Here is a 20,126-nt window from a genome sequence, read left to right on the forward strand (position 1 = left end):
GTGGAAACAAAAGACACGTTGAGATATGAGCCATACACAATGGGTAAGAAGCAAGCTAATACAGTATTCCTACCAGGGACTCTTGATGTCGTCCGAGATCTTTTCGGCAAGCATATCTGGTGGAGGGAAAAGTATAGCAACGGGTTAGTCCAAACGCAGGGCAAGAGATAGACAGAGGGAAAAAAAGGCAGAAACTCACAGACAACTGATTGGGGGACATCTTTGCATAAGTTAGCCTTTATATATCCAAGATATTATATGGGTAAAGTTACTAGGGTATTGGCACTTACTAGGCGGCAGAAACGGAAACGTCGAAGCATCAACGACACGCACTGCACCAGTTAACATCTTCTCCAATAGAATGACCTTGTAACAATCAACAATTAAAGAGAGTACAGGGCGAGACTCACAATTCTTCGTCCCAAACACCCTCCCCGCCGAATCCACAACCGCCATCTCATCCCCCTCAACACCCATCTTGCACGTCCCCGCCGCATGGGACATCGTGTACGCCGCGTTCCTTAGATGCCGTACAATTCCTTCATCATCCTCACTACTCACATCCTCTCCGGGGTAATACTCATCCCCTATCAGCACCCCCTCAAGTGCGCGTGTAGCAAAGATACTCCGTAGCCTCTTGAACGCCGCAACAGCCATCTCAACGTCCGCCGGGTGCGTAAGCCAGGCCGGGTTGATGAGCGGTGGATCTCGTATACTAGATGACGAGATCGAGATGTTTCCGCGGGATTGAGGGGAGACGAGGATCGCGAGGAGGGTCACGTAGTTCCCGTCGTTTGGGCCACCGATGTAGGGATCGTAGAAGTTTCCGGCGTAGGCGGGGAAGAGGCCGTATTGGAGTTCGGGCCAGTCGGTGGGTAGGAAGGAAAGTGCTGGAGGATACTATCAGAGGTAACCATGCTGGTAGAAAGGGGGTATATTTACCTTGCTCGGTCTCAGGAGATAGGCCACTGCGGAAGGCAGGAGGAAGACGTTCAAATGCAGCATAATCACCACCGGGATTTGATAATGGGCCTGCTTGATCTTCATAGTAAACCCTCGCAGCTTCAGTAGCAGCTCTAGGGTCTCGCAGGGCATAAGCCGTCTCGACATTAACCTTATAGCTCACCCCGAACAAAACATGATCATGCATATTCTGTCCAACGCCCGGCTGGTCCACTACGACGGGAATCCCATACTCCGCCAGCAAACTGGCAGGACCAACGCCAGATACCATGAGGAGCTGAGGGGACTGGAATGTCCCAGCGGATACAATGACTTCACGTCTCGCTTTCAAGGAGAACGTAGTATTCCTCCTCGTATCACTTACCAGAACACCCGTAGCCACCTTTCCCCTGAAAAGTACCTTCTCTGCCATGCTATGATCAAAGACAACCAAGTTCGTCCTGTCAAGAAACGGCCTGAGAAACGCCGTCTCAGACGAAGCCCGTTTCCCCCTCGCTTGGTCGATCGTATGCACCAACCACCCGGAGCCCATCAGACTTCCACTCTGGAAGCCCGGTATATGTTCCATCCCAGCCTCGGTCATCGCATTTGCAAGCCAGGAGCTAAACGGCTGCGCGTAGTTGGGATGCGTAAGGGACAGATCTCCGCCGCTTGCTAGGGAAGCCGAGTCATAGGCAGGCGTGGAATTCGCGAAGCGTGTTGCCATATTCGGCGGCTTGAAGTCGATGCTTTTCTGGAAGTATGGGAATGTATTGTTCCAGGTGTAGGAGGAGTCGCTTACGAGTTCCGCCCAGAGATCCATTGAGCCTGCGCTTGGGCGCTCGTAGTTCATTGCGTTGAGAGCTGTGCAGCCGCCCAGCTAGGAGCGTCTTTTATGAGCTAGATAGAGATTGTGAGAAGAAGGGGAACATACTGTCTTTCCACGCGGATAGTGCACTCTTTGTCCATTTAGGCCCTGGCTAAGTTAAAGAGATCCCACAGTGTTCGAAGCAGGACGACGTACAGCTTGAGGCGTCGTCATGAACCCCCACTCCACCGCCGGATTCGTGATATTCGGTGCCTTCCCTTCATAGAGCCCTCCGTTACCGGGTATGATACTCTCATTGCCGGTGGCTGATTCATAGAACGTCCCTGCTTCGATGACGGCTACTCGGATCGTTGCGTTTTCAGATAGGCGCGACGCAATGGTGAGACCTGCGTTACCGCCGCCAACAACGATGTAGTCAAAGACATTATCCCTGAGTGCTGGTGCTGCTAGAGCACTTGACAATAGAAGCGCTAGAGGCGATAGAGACGCGTGCAGATGCATGGTGAATGAAACGGGTATCTAGTCCTCCACGCAGACGGGTGAGACGGATAAAACAACCCACAAAGGGAGTAACCAAGGTATCAGCTTACACAATTTATAGCAACTCAACTTTATCAGCATTGCACGGAGCGACTCGCTATGTCAGTCCAGGAGGGGGTTATGTCACCGACACCGGGGTTATCACGCTGACATGAAACCCCGGATTGCCTCGGGCAGCGTAAACTCATGAACCAGTAAGCCTGACTTTAGCCCAGAAGTAGCCTTTACTGAAACTCTCAGTTTTAGCTATTCCTTGCATTGAAATGCTATTAGATACGTTGACTACTATAATCTGGGGTCAAGGTAGGTATGGTATGTAGAGAAGGAACGACATCAAAGCCGAGTGGTAAGACAATTCAACCACTTTGGATCCCTCATCTGTGTCCACTGTACCTATGGAGTAGCTCAAAGCAACCATTGTCCTCACCAGAATACGGCAGGTAGCCATATACAAAGAGAATGAAGCCGAGATCGTCGCTAAGATCGGGATCGGGATACCCCAATGCAGGGCTAGATACTCCGATCACAAGAAGCAAACAACGAACTTGTCAATGCTGACTGCCTACTAGAGCGGCTTCTACATTGATAAGATACTAATAAGAAGACATCATGCTTCGTCATCGATCTAACTAGCCGCTTGTCGTTTCCATCCAACCTGTAAGCATTGGGCCATGGGATGTAGGCTTAGGTTAGGGCTAGCCCGGGCTAGGCGGCCGCTCGCGGGCTACTTCTACGAGAAGCGCATAGTATCCATCATTTACGGAGTCGATTGGATTGGATAACATGTCATCGTGAGTGATATCAGATTGAAAAGGGTTCTGTTGAAACTTGGGTAAACTATCAAGGCTATGCTATGGTATGCTATGCTATGCCGCCCCGTCCTACGGCGGCCTGCTTGCTCTTCGAGCCTACCTCGGTACATTGAGCTGGTCGTTACGCCAACAATTCCACTACTCATCGCAATCTTTCCCACCCTCCTCGTCCTCGGCTTGAGCAGCCGGAGTGCCAGTTGCACTCTGCCCCTGCACCTGGCCATGCCCCTGTCCTGTCTCCGCGCCGTAATCGCCAGACCCGGAATTGGAGTCCGAGGTCGAGGTCGGAGTTTCCGTTTGCGCTGGCGTTGGTGTTGGCGTTGGCGTCTGTGCTTGTCCCTGTCCCTGTGTCTGGCCCTGTGTCTGAGCATCTCCCGAATACATGCTCACCAACCAATTCACCAGGTCATTCAGGTTCCAGAGTTCCTCGCCATTCGTCGTCGTAACGGGTGCGGCAGTTGGTGTTGCGGTTACTACGACAGTGGACCAGCCTGAGCCTCCGCCTGTGCCGTAGCCACCTGTGCCGGTCCCAGTGTTGGAGTCCGAACCCGGGTTCGTATTCGAGGTTGTACCCGTTCCGTAGTCATTGCCATTGGTGCCACTGCCACTGTCCTGACCCCAAGGCCAGGTCCATCCTGTTCCTGTCCCAGTGCCAGTGCCAGTCCCAGTTTCCGTTCCCCCTGTTCCAGTAGAAGTGGGCTCCGGTGTATATGTAGGCTCTGGGTTGTTGGTCGGTTCTGCTGTCGACGTCGGCGTTTGCGTGGCCGAGTCGCCCGATCCGCCGGAACCAACATCGACGTCGAGTTCGCTGCCGATCTCACCTGGCTCCTCGTTGGCGTCGCACTGTAAGTAGACAGCAGAAGCATAGTAGGCAAAGTTGTCGGCGTTGTTCTTGCTGTCGTCCGTATCAAGAGACAAGACAGACTCGTAGCCGTACGCAATATCTTCAGTTCCAGGACTATACAAGGCATCCGCGTGAGCGTACTCGTGGAGCGTGATAGCTGCTTGGTCGAGATACCCACAGTAGTTGGATACCTTAGTGCTGGAGTAATAGCCCGGGCAATTGACGACTCTGTTGAGGGTGGGGTACATCATGGCGGCAACATTGCCGGCGCAGTAGTCATCCGCCGTGGGCTCGCAGTAATACTTGAGTTGACCAGTTGTCGTCGCCTCCTTGGCAATAGCCTCAAGGCGACCCGCGACCTCCTCCATATCATCCTGCGAAGTAGACTTGAAATACTTCTGGAAGAGGGCGCTACCGGTTCGAGCGTCCGCCGCGGCAGCAGTGGCCATTTCAGCCGCGCGAGATATAGCGTCTTGCACAATCGAATTGTATTCGGCGGAGCATTCGAGGGTAGAGCGGGTCTCTAGGGCGCTAGTCGTATCGGCTGATGCAGTGAACGAGATATCATTGGATTTGTAGCTGAAAGTAAGGAACTTCTTTTCGTCCTCTAGCGTAGTGTATTGGAGAAGGCCTTTGGCAGCGGCAGTGTATTCCTGGCCGGGGGTAAGCTCGTAGAGGTCGGCGATATCAAAGACAGATCCGACAGTTTGGTTGGGCAAGAGCTGCACGAAGCCATCGGCGGTTAGGTGGGAGAGAATGTATTCGACTCGAACTCCGGTGAACTTGGGGTCGGAATCTATATCTTGTTAGCTAATTCAATAGATAGGATCAAGAAACTCACCACCATCCGCGGCCTTGACGGTGACCTTTTTCGTGGGGAATTGGTCCAATATACCACCCCTTTGCACGAGTCGAAGACCATCCGAGCCAGTATTCGTGACCTGCGCTTTGACGGTTGAATTTCCAAGTGACTCCAGAGTCACATCAAAAGAGTGTTGGGCAACGTCCTGCGATGCATCCTGGGCCTGCCGGGGGAGCAAAATCGGCTTTCCAGAAACCAAGGTAACAACTGCCAGCAGTTGAAAGAAACGAAGGAGCACCATTTTAAGGAGAGTGGAGCGCGGTCTAAAGAATGACTGATTGAGTGAGGGTACAACAATCGTATCCCTGCGGCAGGGTCATTGGATTTTATACTCCGTCGTAAAGCGCCTAACTGCTGCTTGGGCATTGTTTCATAGTCGCAAGGTCAAAGCGGTCCAACGGCCTTGTGTGGCACAGGATCAGATCATCAAACAAAGACAACCTTGGCAGAGCCGAGCTCCCCAGGTAGATGAGTTTCGGCGAATATCTTCTTTGTCTGGTTAAAGGAGCCGTGCTCATGGGACATCAGGGTCTGGGCAGGAGTACTGGCTAGGGGACGTTGTAGGGTCTTCAGGGTTGAAACACGACAAGAAACGGGCCAATCCAGTGGCGAGCCCTGATTCCAGCCCGCGTTCCAAGCCTTTAGGGCTGGGGATCGACGATTTGACAGGTTGCACGGAGATTAAGAAACCTGAAACACGCCGTGGCGTCTGGCCAGCCGCCTGTTACAAACTAACCGCCGCCCAGCTTGCATTCTCTCACAACCTCAAAGATACTCTCAAAGAGATCGTATGCCATTCATTGTGATTCGTTGTCAAGCAACTCACAGAGTTTCTTGGTACGCCGCGCCGTTTTCCCCAAGAGCATCCTGCAATTCAAGCGACTCATGTACGTCGAATGCCGCAACCACGATTGAGGGGGGTGTAACCTTGCGGGGAAATGGGGAGGACAGCATTGAATGTGAACGTGATCATTCCGATGGAAGTAGCTCGAAGATGCGGTCATGAGGAACTACATGACGGCAGGATCAAGATGCGGCCGCGGGCCACAGTTGCCTGGAATCCATTACGCGAATTTCAGAGCGAGCTCACGAAGAGTTCGGCCAGGCCGCAAGATCAACATTTGATCCTAACATCCGCCATGACATGGCTCCTCTTTGGTTGATCCGGCTGTAGCCGGAGGCTCGACGCTGGTGAGGCCAGCCATTCCTCGAACGTCTACTCCACAGTTGGCTATTGAACACAAGAAATGAATCATTCTCTGTGCGGTCCGGCCACGGCCGTCGATTGGGAGTCCGTGCAACATCATGCTCCAAATATTGCGGCAGATTCTTTGTATGAAATCGACGATGACATGCAAACCACTGCGAGGACCGATGTGCCAGTGTTCAGCCGAAATTACTGTTTGGCGGGGCGAAAAGGGTAGACAGGCTTTTCATCTCTTTGGATGGGTGATAATCTAGTGATTTTGAACAAAAGAGCGTCAGGCGCAGTCGATGGAGGAGTTTCCTCTTTCCGGTCTGGTGGATACAATATGGCAAGATAGCCCGACAGTCCTAGTACTTTATGATGTATAGGAGCCGCAGAGAAGGTCCACTGGAAACGACATCCGAGCTGGGCTTAGATTGATAGACGCGAGTACTAGTAGTTTCGTAGTGCCTGCCCTTTATCACACGCCATTCGCACGGAAAAGCCTGCCATCAAGGTCTTGTGCTATTTACGTTTCTAGGGAACGGCCTTCGCGTGTTCGACATAGGAGCAGCCTTCGTCATCTCGTATCAGAGGTAGCTTCTGAATTGCGTCGGCAACACCGGGTGCGTTACTGGCACGGGAGAGCCTAGGCTCAATCTCTGTAAATAGAGCGAGATTAGCTTATACGACGTTGCAATGCGAATGCCAATAGAGTCGGGGTACACTTACCTTCTGTTGTGCCGCTGCACTTTTTCCCTTCAAAGCAACTGTTTCTTTCGCTGAAGTGTCGGACGCTGTGAGCACCAGTGTCACGCTGTTTAGATAGACGTTGCTTTGCCCCAGGTAATTTGCTCTGTCCAACTTTCTCATTGAAGGCTTCGAGATTGGCTTCAATGATGCGGATCTCGCCGAAAACACCAGCTGCACAGTCAGCTGGCCATGGCCGTAGAACAACCGTGTCACCCCTCAACAGCCCGATAGATATCTCAGAGACTCTAAAAACCGTGGCGCCACTCTAAATGTATGGTTGAGAGGCCACGTGATACGGGAGTGTAGCCACTGTGACATATCGATAAATGCTGCTCCGAGTTGTCAGGCGTGCGCTCTATCCGCCAAGGTCATGAAACACGATTCCGGCCCATACAGCATCGCGGCATTTTGTCCGTCCTTCTCGTACTGGAAGCGCATTTCTGGGCTCGTTTTCGCTCGCTCTCGTGGGAGAAAGGCCGTGGTCCGTAACAAAGTCCTTGCTATTGCTTTGTTTGAGGAGCTTCGGTTTTCGTAAGCCCAGCCATCTTCTGGTAATATCGCAGGTGTTGAGAATCAGACCGAGTATGGTTGAATTCATTGTCTATTTCGTGTCCGCCATCATTTGGCGGACATTCAAGTTCACTCTTTTACCCGCCATCCAGCCCTTCCAAGATTCGTAGCGCGACTCGTGCTCACCACCTGGGATGCAAGGCCAGTCTGCAAGCCATGAAGGACAAGTCCCAGGGACGATTTTCGGCACCGCATGCCAAGCGAATCGCGAAGTCCCATCCATGTACACCGCGTCTCCTGAGCGCAGGCGGATAATCTCACATCCCTGGCCGTCATCATGGCTGATCAGAAACAGGCCGTCGCAGCCAAAACTGACACTAATCAGACCGGCGTCGCATTCCTCGCTGACGTCGCGATGAGGGCTCAGGGTATTGCCTGGAGAGTACAGATTCAAGATGGCGGCTTCGGGCTCTGTTTCTGGAAAGGCTGCGCGGAGGAGCTTCGCAATGTCCTCGGGGAAAGCAGGCGGGCGCTCAGCCGGATACACCTTTGCAGTCCAGTCGTACTGCCCGCCCAGGGTAACCCATCGGAGCTTCTTGTTCAACACGGCCTGCATGGTAAGCGGTTTATGCACCTCCGGATCCTTTGGGGGAAATGTCCGCGTTTGACTGTCCTCGAAGAGAGACATCACCCGCTGGTTCGAAGATTCGTCCAGAGAGGCGGTCACATCACGGTACTCAGTGACTCCGTTTGCCTGCACAGGGTACTTCATGTCGTAGTGAAGATGAAGATTCGTCTTGTGTGCACTGTTTGAGAGGTCCCGATGAAACAGACGGGTAAGCAGCTCCTTCTGTACTGCTGGTGGGAATAACGACGGAACCATGAGAAGACCTACCACATGTCAGTATCCCTGACATCTAGAGTTCGGCTATCACTGACCAGTCACAGATTGGTGAGTATAGACTGGAATGCTTTGTTGGGGCGGATCATGAGCCGCTGATGTCCTGATGAACTCGCCGAAAGCCGGCTGAAGGTCCTCAACGGATATACTCCTCACAAGCACCATGCCTGAGGAAAGGTTATCTGGACTCAGGGATTGCAAGTCAACAATGCTCGTATCGGCTTCGACTTCAGAAGGCGTTGCTTTGGAGTACTGTTTGTAGCGCAGCCTCACGGCATCTGGAGGGGCCTCATGGGCGTTTAGACTCGTAATCCTCGCCATTGTAGCAGTATATATCCAGCGATAGTGTTTCCAATGTAGTAATCAGATTATTGCATGATCTCAACGATTTTTGCCAGCTTGAAGATGCCTCGGCGATCTGGGACTTGGTGTTTTTTTCCGCCAAAAATCCGGCAATTTTGTCTGACCGCCTTTGACTCCGCCTGTGTTGACATTTCCTCCTGGTGTCTTCTTCAAACGCACCATTTAATTCCTAGCATCTTCACGGCTCTAATCGCTATTCGGGCGCCGAGTAGTTCCTGCTTTTACTGCGCCTATCATTAGTGTCTTTTTTTTTTTGTCTTATCAATCCTTCAGAGACCGTCCGATCTCGCCGATTGATAAGATGACGGCCAATCCCCACCACCCCGCCAGAGCCGGCTAAATACGAGCACCCCGGGAAGTAGCCGAGGGGGTCAGCAGTGCTCCAAGTTTATGTAACTGTTCCATGGGTAAGAATGTTATCGACCTGCCCTTTTGAGGGCTAGTCCCGCGAATGTTCGCCGAATCTTGCTTATCGGGGAGTACCAGATGGAGCAGATAGTATCCTACCACCGAGGATATATATTGAGAAAGGCACCCCCTCTATGGCCGTCTCCAACGAGGAGTATTCCAACAACTGAACATTGATTACCATCCTTGGCCATGGCCATTACCGCCTGGAAATCCCTGGCCAATACGAAGCGCCAGTCAACGCTTGATGCCATCCCTGAAAAGTGGAGGATTCAGGAACCGATTCCCTCTGCCTCGGAGCTTCGCGACGTGACAGGACCATATATCCAGAAGTTCCTGAACCCCCGGGAAATCGAGATCACCGAGCTTGATGCGTACGCCATTGCCGAGAAAACGACCACTGGAGAATGGACCGCGGTCGAAGTCACTGAAGCCTTCTGCCACCGTGCCGCTCTTGCTCACCAACTTGTACGCTAAGCCCCGGACACCAACGATGACTGGCTAATTTGTACAGGTAAACTGTCTGCACGAGATATTCTTCGACGCTGCTATCGAAGACGCAAAACGGCTGGATGCCTATTTCGCAGACCACAAGAAGCCTCTTGGCCCGTTGCACGGTCTTCCGATCAGTCTGAAGGACCAATTCCACGTCAAAGGCGTTGAAACCACGATGGGTTATGTCGGATGGATCGGCACCTTCCAGGGCCTGAAAGACGACCCCCGAAGCCGAGTCTTCGAAAGTGAGCTTGTCCGTGAGCTGCGCAACCTTGGAGCAGTTCTATACTGCAAGACGAGTGTTCCAAGTACGCTCATGTGTGGAGAAACGGTCAATAACATCATCACGTACACGAACAACCCGAAGAACAGACTTCTCGCCTGCGGAGGTAGTTCCGGTGGTGAAGGGGCACTCATCGCGCTGAAGGGATCACCAGGTGGTTTCGGGACGGACATCGGTGGCAGCGTGCGTATACCTGCAGTGTTCAACGGGCTGTTTGGAATCCGGCCGTCGGCGGGACGGATACCGTACGAGGGTGCTGCAAACTCCATGGACGGTCAGAATACTATTCTTTCTGTTATCGGACCACTTGCTGGCACGGCGCGCTCTTTGCAATTGCTCTTCAAGGCAGTCCTCGGGCAGCAGCCGTGGCTTTACGACCCGCTTGTACATGAAATACCATGGAGGGGCGAGATTGAGCAGGAGACGCGCGCGTTGGTGGAACAGTCTGCGAAGGATCCGTCGAAGCTCGCCTTTGCCATAATGAAGCATGACGGGATTGTTAAGCCCCATCCTCCGATTGCACGGGCTCTGGACATGGTCGAGAAGACACTCGAGCAACTCGGACACAAGGTGAGTTCGACTCTCGTACTTTCGACCATCGCTAACATGAAACGTTCAGGTCATCGAGTGGACTCCCCCATCGCACAAAACCGGGGTTGAATTAGCTGTACGCCATATCCCATCTTCAATCGATGTGCAATACAGGTAGCTAACAACCCCAGAATGCCGCTTACAACTTCGACGGTGGCGCGGACGTCCAATACCATTTCGGTATATCCGGAGAACAGCCCGCGCCACAACTCCTAGTGGCTAGCGGACTGCCTCAAAAGTCAGCTTCGGATATCGCCAGAGTCAACGTTGCGAAGCGCGAGTACCAGAAGCTCTACATGGAGTACTGGAACTCCACGTCCGAGCTCACCGGTACAGGACGACCGGTCGACGCGGTCATTTGTCCCGCAGCTCCCCACGCCGCCGTGATCCCGACTCAGTACACCCATGTGGGATATACGTCGGTCATCAACGTGCTGGACTACAGCAGTGTGGTCATTCCAGTTACGACCGTCGACAAGAATGTCGATTTGAATGTCCCGCGAGAGTATCTGGGCGAATTGGATGAGCAATCGTACAAGAACTATGATGCAGATGTGTATGATGGGGCGCCGGCTGGGGTCCAAATGTTTGGACGACGACTGCAGGAGGAGAAGATGCTTGTCTTGGCGGAGTATGTTGGTTCAGCAGTGAGCAGTAGATAATTAAGAAGTGGTTGCTAGTGAATGGAGTGGTTACTGAGCTGTAGCTTCAGTCCTGGCCGCAGAGAAGCAAAAGCTTGGCGACGATCATCAAAGATTCTTGTGTTGCTCGACTTTGTCTTCTCCTCTCCCTCCTTCCCAACAATCTCACCTCCTCTCCCTCCCCAGCTCCCGCTTTGTCCTCTCTTTCATCGCAATCTCCCCTTTATTCTCCATTGTTCTTCTTTTTCTCAAGCTTTCCTCTCTCGTCGCCCTCCCATTGGGCGCCATACTCCGGTCCGCCCAGTCTCACCCACGCCCTCCATGCATCATCATCAAGCTGCAGAATTGACCTAACGCTGCTCCTGCTGTTTCACGTCCACGCGTCTCTCTCACAGTTCCACCGCGACTCCCCCCTGTGACCAACGGAATTCTCGCGCCCTTGTGCTACCATGGACGACGGCGCGTCATCTCGCCCGGCCGACACTCCTGAGGACTCTGGTCCCGGTGAGGAAAACACAACCCACGCCGGCTCGTCGAAAAACCAAGCGCTCAAGGATCGAAAGTGCCAGTACTGCAACCAAGCCTTCACCTCCTCCTCGCTCGGCCGCCACCTCGACCAATTTCTCTTCAAGAAGAAACCCGACGGGATTCACGATGTCGAGGAGATCCGGCGCATTCGCAGCGGGATTACACGAAGGCAGGCGAGGACTTCCACCGGGAAAAGGGATACACCTGAGCGAGGAATGGCCAAAGGGTCGCTGGATTCGGGCCAAGCTGGCGAGTCCGGCGGCAAGGGGCCCATCCGGATGATGTTCAATACGCCGACGTGGCATGCGACCGGGGTCATCAACGACATTCCCAATCCGAACCAGCTGCAGGAGCAGGGCATGTCTCGGTTTGCTTCTCAGTCTCGGGTGGGATCGTTAGCGGCTACGGATCTTGGAGGTCGAGGCTCCAGCACCAGCCCGGACACCGTGCGAGCGCTGGAATTGGCCTTGCGCGAGGTCCTGGATAACATCAAAGCAGCGACGTACGTCTATCGTCCGCGATGATACTATAAAAAATACTAAATGCTTCTAGGTCTCGAACGCGACCGCGCATCTCGCCTTTCGAATTCGAAATCCAGAACCAAACCTTCCCCTCCCTTTGCCTCCTACTTCTGCCTCCGCCGCCGACGCTCTTCACAGCGAGCCCATTCCCCTCGAATACATCCTTCCCTCTCGACCCTCCCGGCCAAGACCATCTAAACATCGTCCGACAAGCGATCCACGCGAAAATCGAACAATGGCAATCCGACCAGCTCGCCGCCGAGTCCTCCACGAACCCCGGAAAATCTACTCTCGGAATGGACGCGACCACGATCCAGCGGAATGCACAGCAGCACGAAGAACTCAGCCAGCGCCACCTCGAACTCGCCTTCAAGCACTGGGCCTCGCTCCCCCACGAATCGCGTCGCGAAGCATGGCAGCTGGAAATCATGCGCGCATTCGCTCGCGAGGCCGAAAAACGCAAGTCGCTCGACGACCAGCTCGCCCGCGTCCAGCAAGAAGCCAACCAGCTTCGATCCCAGGTCGAAAAACTCGGCAACTGCCAATGGCCGCGGGAGTTCGCGCTCTTCCCACCCGAAACCCTGCCTCTACCCCGCGACGTCGCCCGTGAACTCGACGCCAAGGAAAGCCAGATTAGCCCGGGCTCCGCACGCTGGGACTACGAGAACGTCGTCGCGAAATGGAAGCGCGTCGTCATGCACGATCGGACAATGGGCCGCGCTGGAGCCGGCCCTGCTAGCCCGCTGCCCGACGAGCCCACGAGCGCGAGCGCCAGTGCCAACGCCGACGGCAAACCGCGAACAACACAGCCGCTATCTGTGTCAACTGCAAGCCCCGGCGGCCCATCACCGATCCAGAATCCGAACGCCGCCCAAACCTCGCCATACATGACGCACGAAAGCCCGATTACCGCGCCGCAAGCGAAACGCCAGCGCCTGATGAACGGCAGACACCACCCGAATACCGCCGGTGACCAGTCTGCGGGCGCGACACAAGGCGGTGCGGTTGGTTCGGGCCCCTGGCATTCTGTTCAGAATGTGCAAGCACAGGCCCAGGGGCATATGCACGGGCACCAGCACGGACACGGACAGCCATCAACGCTTTCGCCGACAACTCCTTCAACAGGCTGACGCTGACGGACCCTGTCTTGCTATATGACAATTGCAATTGCTTATATAGTATGCTTCCAGACCTAGCATCGGGACCGTGAATGTATCCGTTTCGTTGTACATACCTACCTACTATACTACACGTTACTAGTCGACTAGCTTCTTATAATCTATCAATCTTCATATTCATTCCATTCCATGTACATCTTTCATAGCTACTGACTCAGACTTATAGTTAGGATACTCATAGACATTGACTCAGACTCATAGTGCAGACTCGGCATTGACCGGGGTTTCCCTAGATATACAATCAGATATTGCAGCCCGTTTCTCCCCGCCAACTGATCATCTGTATCGATACAGGCCATAACCCATCCAACCAACCCAGTTCAAAGCCTTTCAAGTACTCCGTAGGTACGTACGTACTCGTCACTCCGCGGTCTCCGAAGTAGCTATTAAGGACGTACAATCGCACTGTTCATGCCCACTTTGCGCCGTGTCATGTCATGGTCTACGTGCTGGACCCTTGCATATCGTAAAAGTAGGCGAGGAAGGACTCCAGGTGGTACGGTATTGCGATGGAGTTGGAAGGGAAGAGTGCGAGGTCGAAGGTTGAAGCCTTCCTCCTGCAACTCTCTACCTCGCCAACGATGACACGGAGAAATGGCGTCTTATCGAGCCCTAGTATTGTATATACTTTTATTGACTGTTGCTCTAAGTACTGTTGCTCTAAGTATCGGGCACTTCTAGCACTGTATATCGTATATCACATTATCCATTGGTATAGTACAAGACTGTGCACTAGTCTGACCTCCTCAAAACAACCCTATTGGGTCATGGCCCATGTCCGCGTCCCTGTATACAGACAAACACCACCCAATATACCATACCTATCTACAACCCACTCCTCCTCGCCTTCCTCTTACTAACCCACCTCTTCGCATCATTAACACCATGCAAATAAAGCCACGAGAGGGCAAACACCGCGGCAAAGTTAAACATCACGAACGCCCAGAAAATGCCGTAGTCGCGCCACTTATGGCTGTAGTAGACGTTGAAGTTCGTCGCGAACTGGTCGCCGTCGCTGTACTGGCAGTACGCGCACATGTTGTTCCCCGCGTCCCGGACATACCCGCTTGCGCTTGGCTGGGAGAGGAAGGAGGACGCGTAGGACTGGCAGGAGTTCTGGTCCGGGGGGAGCGAGAAGAAGGATTCCTCGCGCTCGACGCACTGCATTGGGATGTTGTGGACTAGGACGCCGAGGAAGGCTTCGAGGAGGTAGTGGAAGGGGGTGAGCCAGTACATCCAGGATTGCCAGAAGGTTGGCATGGCCATGTATGGGACGACGACGCCGCAGAAGGCGACGATGAAGGTGAAGAAACAGGGGACCAAAAGAGAGGCGAGGAGTTCGTTGGGCGAGATGGCGGCGATGAATTGACCGAAGGAGACGTAGAAGAGCTCGAAGAGCATGAGGAGCATCCAGGTGAAGCCGGAGCTGAAGGAGTCTCTAGGGAACCAAATCCCCCAGTACCAGCAGTTGAAGTAGATTGAGCCTGCGATGATGGAGTAGGGCAGTTCGGGGAGGATGGCGGATGTTACGAACGCGGTCCAGTTGTAGATTTTGGAGTTTGCCTCGCGGGACTCGTAGAGGCCGCGGAAGTGGAGGAAGCGCGGTTGGAGCTGCTGGATTAGGGGTGGGCAGATGGTCAGCGTCATGAAGACGGAGAAGAGGCGCGATTGCATGTCGATGTAGCTGTTGCCTAGGTGCCAGAAGGTGAAGGTGTTGAAGAGGCCGGTGAAAATGTGGAGGGCGAATTTGCCAATGTTGTACTCAGGTGTCCTCCAGTATGCGATGAAGGAGCGCTTTGTGACGGTCATGATCTGCGTCCATATCGGCATTGCATATTCGCGATCATCGTCCTTGTTGCGCTCCTTCTCGTTGTTCCGGCGGGTCTCGATGATCTTGTCGATGTCAACGGTGAGGTTCTTGCAGTTTTCTGAGTCGGCCCAGACATCGGCCCAGTCTTGACCTTTATATGTCGGATTTCCGGCGCCAATTACCTCAAGCATGTACTGTCCACTTGTTAGGGAAGCAGATATGGTGAGCATTGGGAGACATACCTCTGCTGGATTGGCATTCGGGGGGCATTTCTTGCCGCCATTCTTCTCGAAATACTCAATCAGTTTGGACGAATCTTGACCGAGTTCGCCATTGTAGACGGTTCGGCCGCCACTCTTGAGCAGGATCAGGTCGTCGAACATCTCAAACAGCACAGCTGATGGCTGGTGGATGGTGCACAAGATCGCTTGTCCAGCATCCGCTAATCGACGCAGGAATCGGACGACTAATTGGTCAGTATGGACCATGGTCATCATGGAATAACTTACTATTGAATGCAGCAAGAGAGTCCAAGCCGGAAGTCGGCTCATCCAAGAACAACAGCAGCGAGGGCTTACTCGCCAGCTCAACGGCAATGGTAAGTCTCTTCCGCTGCTCTTGGTTCAGTCCAGTCCCACCAGCTCCGACCGTGGCCCCAGCAATGGGCCGCATCTCCAGCAAGTCAATGATCTTCTCGCAGTAGTCATATTTCTCTTGAATGGGAACTTCCTTGGGCTGGCGAAGGAGCGCAGAGAAACGAAGGCTTTCTCGAACAGTGGCGGTTGGCTCGTGAATATCTTGTTGTTCGGCGAAGCCAGTGGCTCGTTGGAAACTTCGCGGAAGCGGCCTGGAATGATTAGCAGGTAATAAACCTGGGTTAGGGTTACATACTTTCCGTCAACCAGGAAGTCTCCAGTGACAACGCCAAAGTCTAGCCGTTGGGCAAGTGCGTTAAGGAGGGTTGTTTTCCTGGAGGATCGTGAGTTTGCATACTATATCAAGCGGCTTTGGGACTCACCCTGCACCAGAAGCTCCAACGAGCGCAGTAAGTCGCCCTGGGCGGACATAGCCTTGCACGTCTTTCAATAGCTGCCTCTTCCCGCCACTAACAGGAATGGTATAGTTGACATTTTGGAACGTGAAGACGGACTCGCTCCGCGCAATACCTTCAACCCCTTCACCAGACTCATCCGAAGTCGCGCCATTAGAGGGGTTGCTCTGAGAACCAGACTCTATATCGTTCGGCTTCTCCTTCTGCTCGACCGCTTTCTCAACCTCTTTCGGAGCCTCGCCTCGCTTGAAGATAGTTACCGAGCTCCCACCCTTATTGGGCTTCTGCAGCTCCATTCCGAGCATGGTCAAAGCCACGAAGAAGATAAAGAAGGCAATGATGATGCCGAAGTTGCGCCACAGATGGGACCGACTGTAGGTGAAGGCCGTTCTAATGTAGTTTGAACCCTGGACGACCAGCTGGTCTGGCGTGCTTCCTTGAACAGCACAGGTCTGGTAACCAGACTGTGCATCGGGGCCATCAGGCACTATCTGTGGCGGAATACATTGGATGTCCAGGTTGTAGAACTCGTTCGTCATGATACCTTCGAAGGCATACTGAACAGGGTTAATCCAGATCAGCCACTTAAACCACGGATGCATTTTCCAACTTGATATCTGTTAGTTTCTTCATCGTTGGAGCCATGGTCCAAAAGAATTACGTACGGTGGGATCAAATAACCGGTATAGACGACCAGAATCTGGATGGCGACCCCAGTAATACGCGTAGCTTGGGATTGTAGTTAGCACCGGTACCTAGCTTCCATAATCAAGATTACACATACCAACGTCTAGCGAACCGCAGAAGGCGCCCTTTGCATCTCATTAGCATGGCACTATGCGCCGGTCTATTGCAGTTCCAACTCACCACAGCCCGGAAGAATGAATACATGGTCATCGTGAGGGTGAAGATGAATAAAAAGTTGATGAAGAACTGAGACGGTGTTCTCTGAAGGTTGGCCATACTAGTAATGTCAGCAAATGTAGAAACACCCGGGGCAAAGAACAAACAAGTAGACGATCAGCTCGAACAGCGTGACCTGAATAAAAATTATGGGTACATCAACCACGACCTGAGCCACAGCGTACGCAGAAGGCCGGTAGAACGAACTAGAGCGGTAATCAGTATCTGTAGATTGGTGGTTGTGTGAGCCACCCACAAACTCTTATGCTTCAACATCACAGGACGGTGTGCGAAGACATCCGTCAGCTCCGCAAGAGCAAGAAGGGCGTTGAATAAAAGAACGAAGAACATGGCCCCGCCCCTCGTAAAGGTGCCAGCACTGTCTTATTAGTTTCGTTGTGATGTATCAAAGGGGTTGGTGCGAACCTAGTGGTGGGCAGGTTGTAAAACAGACTCCCGATGATGAGCGCCTGGAAAGTGAGGATCGACCACTTCCCAATGAGCGTTCCTCGATCTCCGTACATGATCTTGAACTGCCGTTCGGTAAGAATCATGACCTGCTGGTGGAATGGCACAGTGTAATTCTTCTTTGGCGCCTTTCTTCGAGCTTCCTCCCGTTCCTCTTCATGTTCCTTGACCTCTTGCTCAAAGTCCTCGATATCCCTCAAATTCTCCTTGTAGGCTTCGCTGTTGCGGTATGCGCGCTGGAAGTCCTCTGCGGAACGGGGTATGCGGTCCTCCCAGTCCTTCTTCACCCGTCGAGCGTTGACATCGCTAACCGACGTCAGGAAGTCCGGAGTTGTCCATCGCGGGGGACATTCGAAGCCAAGGTTCTCAAAGTATTCCCTTGCGTGCTCTGCGCGTCCGAAGTATGCGCACTTTCCGTCCTCGATCAGCAGTACCTTGTCGAACTGCTTGTACAGGTTCTCGGATGCTTGGTAAAGGGCGACCAGGGTCGAAGCGTGAGCCATGTTGGTCAGACTCCTCAGACTCTGCACGTACTCGGACGCAGTACTTGCGTCAAGTCCTTTGGTGGAGTTGTCCCAGCACTGTACACTAGCTTTCGTAACCAGGGCTTCACCGATTGAGACACGCTTCTTTTCTCCGCCTGAGACTCCGCGGACGATCTCGCCACCGACCTTTGTTCCGAGACAGTGTTCAATCCAGAATAGTTTGGCGATTGTTGATAGAAAGGTCTCCTGGTAGTCCTTCCGGCTTTCTCCCGGCAGGCGTGAGTCTTTGTCCGGCGTCCGAGTCTTCAGAGCGAACATGATTGTCTCTCTCACGGTCAGAGTGGCGTAGTGGAGGTCCTCTTCTGGGTTATACAAGACTATTCGGTCAGCATCAACAACATCCTATAGGATACGAACATACCTTCCGAGCGGTATTTGTCTACCATAGTATCGGCATCTGTCCCACCGTAGTGGATATCCCCTTCAACGCTCTTATATCCAGATCGCTGATTACCTATCGTTTTTAAGAATGTCGAGCAGCCAGACCCTGGCCGGCCCAGGACGAGGAGCATCTCTCCCGGCCGAACGCAGCCCTTTGACAGTTAGTGCCGGTCATACCCTCGAGCAAAGAAGCATACAGTAAAGTCATCTAGAATCGTCCTCAGCGGCGCACTACCCGCGCTCGTTCCCTTTCTCCCTCGCGTAAGAAGCCCCTTTATCAACCTCGGCAGTCCCAGAAAAATATCCGCATTTGTTGGCTGGATTGCAGCGCCCAATCCAACGCCTTTGACGGTAAGGTTCTTCCAAACCACGCCATGGTGTCTCGTTTGCTCCTCGTCGGAGTTGGCCTTGCGCTCATGGCCGAACATCCGGGATACCAGCCTGACGATTTCGTTATCATCCTCCTCCCCTTTGTAGGTGGAGCTTGTCTGCCGATGCGACAGCGCATGCGTGATTTCGTCGTTGGAGAGAGGTCCCCCGCCGGCAGTGCGTCTGCGAGTAAGAGTCCCATTACGACTGCGGCTGGACTGGTTTGTCTGGATAGGCGCAAACTTCTCGCCCTCGGGGTCTGAAGGAAGGGATGCCGTATCAGAGGTGGAGTCTGTCGCTGTGGAGGAGCGCAAGTGTTGCTCTGAGTCCCTGGGTGGGTCGCCGGGGTAGGAGTCTTTCTCCATTCTGGCGGATGGTATGGAAAGCAAATCAACTGTCCGTCAGGTACATGGAGGAATGCTCAGAGGTAAGGGACAGGAGGCCAATATATACAAGTATGATATCACAGAGGGCTACGCCGTCTTAAGTCCGGGCCTGACTCGAACGCATAAGAACGGACTAATTCGTGGGAATCCGACCGAAAACAATCCATCATAAAGGAAGCATAGATTCAATGTGACAGCTGACAGCCAGCATAAGGAGGGAGACGGGCGACCGAGGCTCCGAAGACTGTTAGAATGCTCGGAGTCGGAAGTTGGATGTGTTGCGAAGTGTGGTCATGATGAAGTCATCACCGTCGCCAGCTTCAGATCTGACAATCACCGTCGAGCATTTTCGATGCGATCCAGTCTACAAGTCTATCTTGGAGAAGCCAAGACAGCTTTGTTTCGCCAGAGCAAGTTACCAAGCCAAGAGTTGCCTCATCGTGATGATGCTGACTGACTCGTGTGCCGGATTGCTGGTGAACCATGTCCCTGGTCGATGAGAACTGCGCCTGGGCCAGCCGAGTCAGCCGATGAATTGGCAGCCCTGGAGGAGTCAAATGATTGCTTGCAAGGGTTACTCCATGTTCAGGGTCTTCCATCAGGATTTTGCCTCTCCCCGCGGACCCCGTCCCTGTTGTTCTAGACTGCTCTCGGCTTCATAGTCCAGTTCCCGGTCATATACTTCGGGGTTCTGTCGGCTTCAATCGTTGTAGTATCGGTACAGGGACACGCTTCATTGAACAAGAATATAACCAAGCTGACCTATTGAACTCAGAAAGCTTTGAAGTTGCTTCCCTTTTTCCTAGCACGACCACAGCTATCAGCAATATATATCTCGTCCAGCTGGTGACCAATGAATGCCACATTCGAAGACTCGAGACTTTAAACCTTTTCTCTTCTCATGGTCTTCTGTATCTCGATTCCCATGTATCATTATGTCTTGATTATAATACTATTCCCCCTGTCCAAGCTCCTCAAGCTCGTTGACAGTGTCCGACTCCGATCCAAAAATGCGGAGGCTGGGAC

The 20,126-nt window shown here is 53.1% G+C and overlaps 6 protein-coding genes across 6 annotated transcripts; 2 read left to right on the plus strand and 4 right to left on the minus strand.

Moving 5' to 3' along the window:
* Positions 1–69: 69 nt before the first annotated feature.
* Positions 70–2,272, minus strand: DSM5745_01031 (GMC family oxidoreductase; the record flags this gene model as incomplete). The annotated part of the gene is made up of 6 exons (XM_026743047.1): positions 70–116; positions 200–220; positions 291–890; positions 943–1,822; positions 1,877–1,918; positions 1,967–2,272. The coding sequence occupies 6 exons, from the start codon at positions 2,270–2,272 to the stop codon at positions 70–72; spliced, it is 1,896 nt and encodes a 631-aa protein (XP_026608892.1).
* Positions 2,273–3,261: 989 nt separating this feature from the next.
* Positions 3,262–5,070, minus strand: DSM5745_01032 (Neutral protease 2; the record flags this gene model as incomplete). Its single annotated transcript, XM_026743048.1, has 2 exons — positions 3,262–4,763; positions 4,809–5,070. 2 exons carry the CDS (start codon positions 5,068–5,070, stop codon positions 3,262–3,264), a joined length of 1,764 nt encoding a protein of 587 aa, XP_026608893.1.
* A 1,482-nt stretch (positions 5,071–6,552) lies between these two features.
* On the minus strand, positions 6,553–8,500 carry alkB (oxidoreductase, 2OG-Fe(II) oxygenase family; the record flags this gene model as incomplete). The annotated part of the gene is made up of 4 exons (XM_026743049.1): positions 6,553–6,677; positions 6,748–6,939; positions 7,420–8,169; positions 8,218–8,500. 4 exons carry the CDS (start codon positions 8,498–8,500, stop codon positions 6,553–6,555), a joined length of 1,350 nt encoding a protein of 449 aa, XP_026608894.1.
* Positions 8,501–9,142: 642 nt separating this feature from the next.
* On the plus strand, positions 9,143–10,981 carry gmdA (putative general amidase GmdA; the record flags this gene model as incomplete). Its single annotated transcript, XM_026743050.1, has 4 exons — positions 9,143–9,418; positions 9,465–10,298; positions 10,348–10,395; positions 10,451–10,981. 4 exons carry the CDS (start codon positions 9,143–9,145, stop codon positions 10,979–10,981), a joined length of 1,689 nt encoding a protein of 562 aa, XP_026608895.1.
* A 428-nt stretch (positions 10,982–11,409) lies between these two features.
* Positions 11,410–13,139, plus strand: DSM5745_01035 (uncharacterized protein; the record flags this gene model as incomplete). Its single annotated transcript, XM_026743051.1, has 2 exons — positions 11,410–11,990; positions 12,041–13,139. 2 exons carry the CDS (start codon positions 11,410–11,412, stop codon positions 13,137–13,139), a joined length of 1,680 nt encoding a protein of 559 aa, XP_026608896.1.
* Positions 13,140–14,012: 873 nt separating this feature from the next.
* On the minus strand, positions 14,013–19,079 carry DSM5745_01036 (putative ABC transporter; the record flags this gene model as incomplete). The annotated part of the gene is made up of 13 exons (XM_026743052.1): positions 14,013–15,191; positions 15,240–15,463; positions 15,507–15,844; positions 15,889–15,966; positions 16,016–16,657; positions 16,714–16,777; positions 16,833–16,860; positions 16,916–17,012; positions 17,059–17,157; positions 17,208–17,330; positions 17,378–18,281; positions 18,326–18,497; positions 18,543–19,079. 13 exons carry the CDS (start codon positions 19,077–19,079, stop codon positions 14,013–14,015), a joined length of 4,485 nt encoding a protein of 1,494 aa, XP_026608897.1.
* Positions 19,080–20,126: the final 1,047 nt, after the last annotated feature.

Source organism: Aspergillus mulundensis, assembly GCF_003369625.1.
Source record: "Aspergillus mulundensis strain DSM 5745 chromosome Unknown scaffold_0, whole genome shotgun sequence".
Classification (NCBI taxonomy): domain Eukaryota; kingdom Fungi; phylum Ascomycota; class Eurotiomycetes; order Eurotiales; family Aspergillaceae; genus Aspergillus; species Aspergillus mulundensis.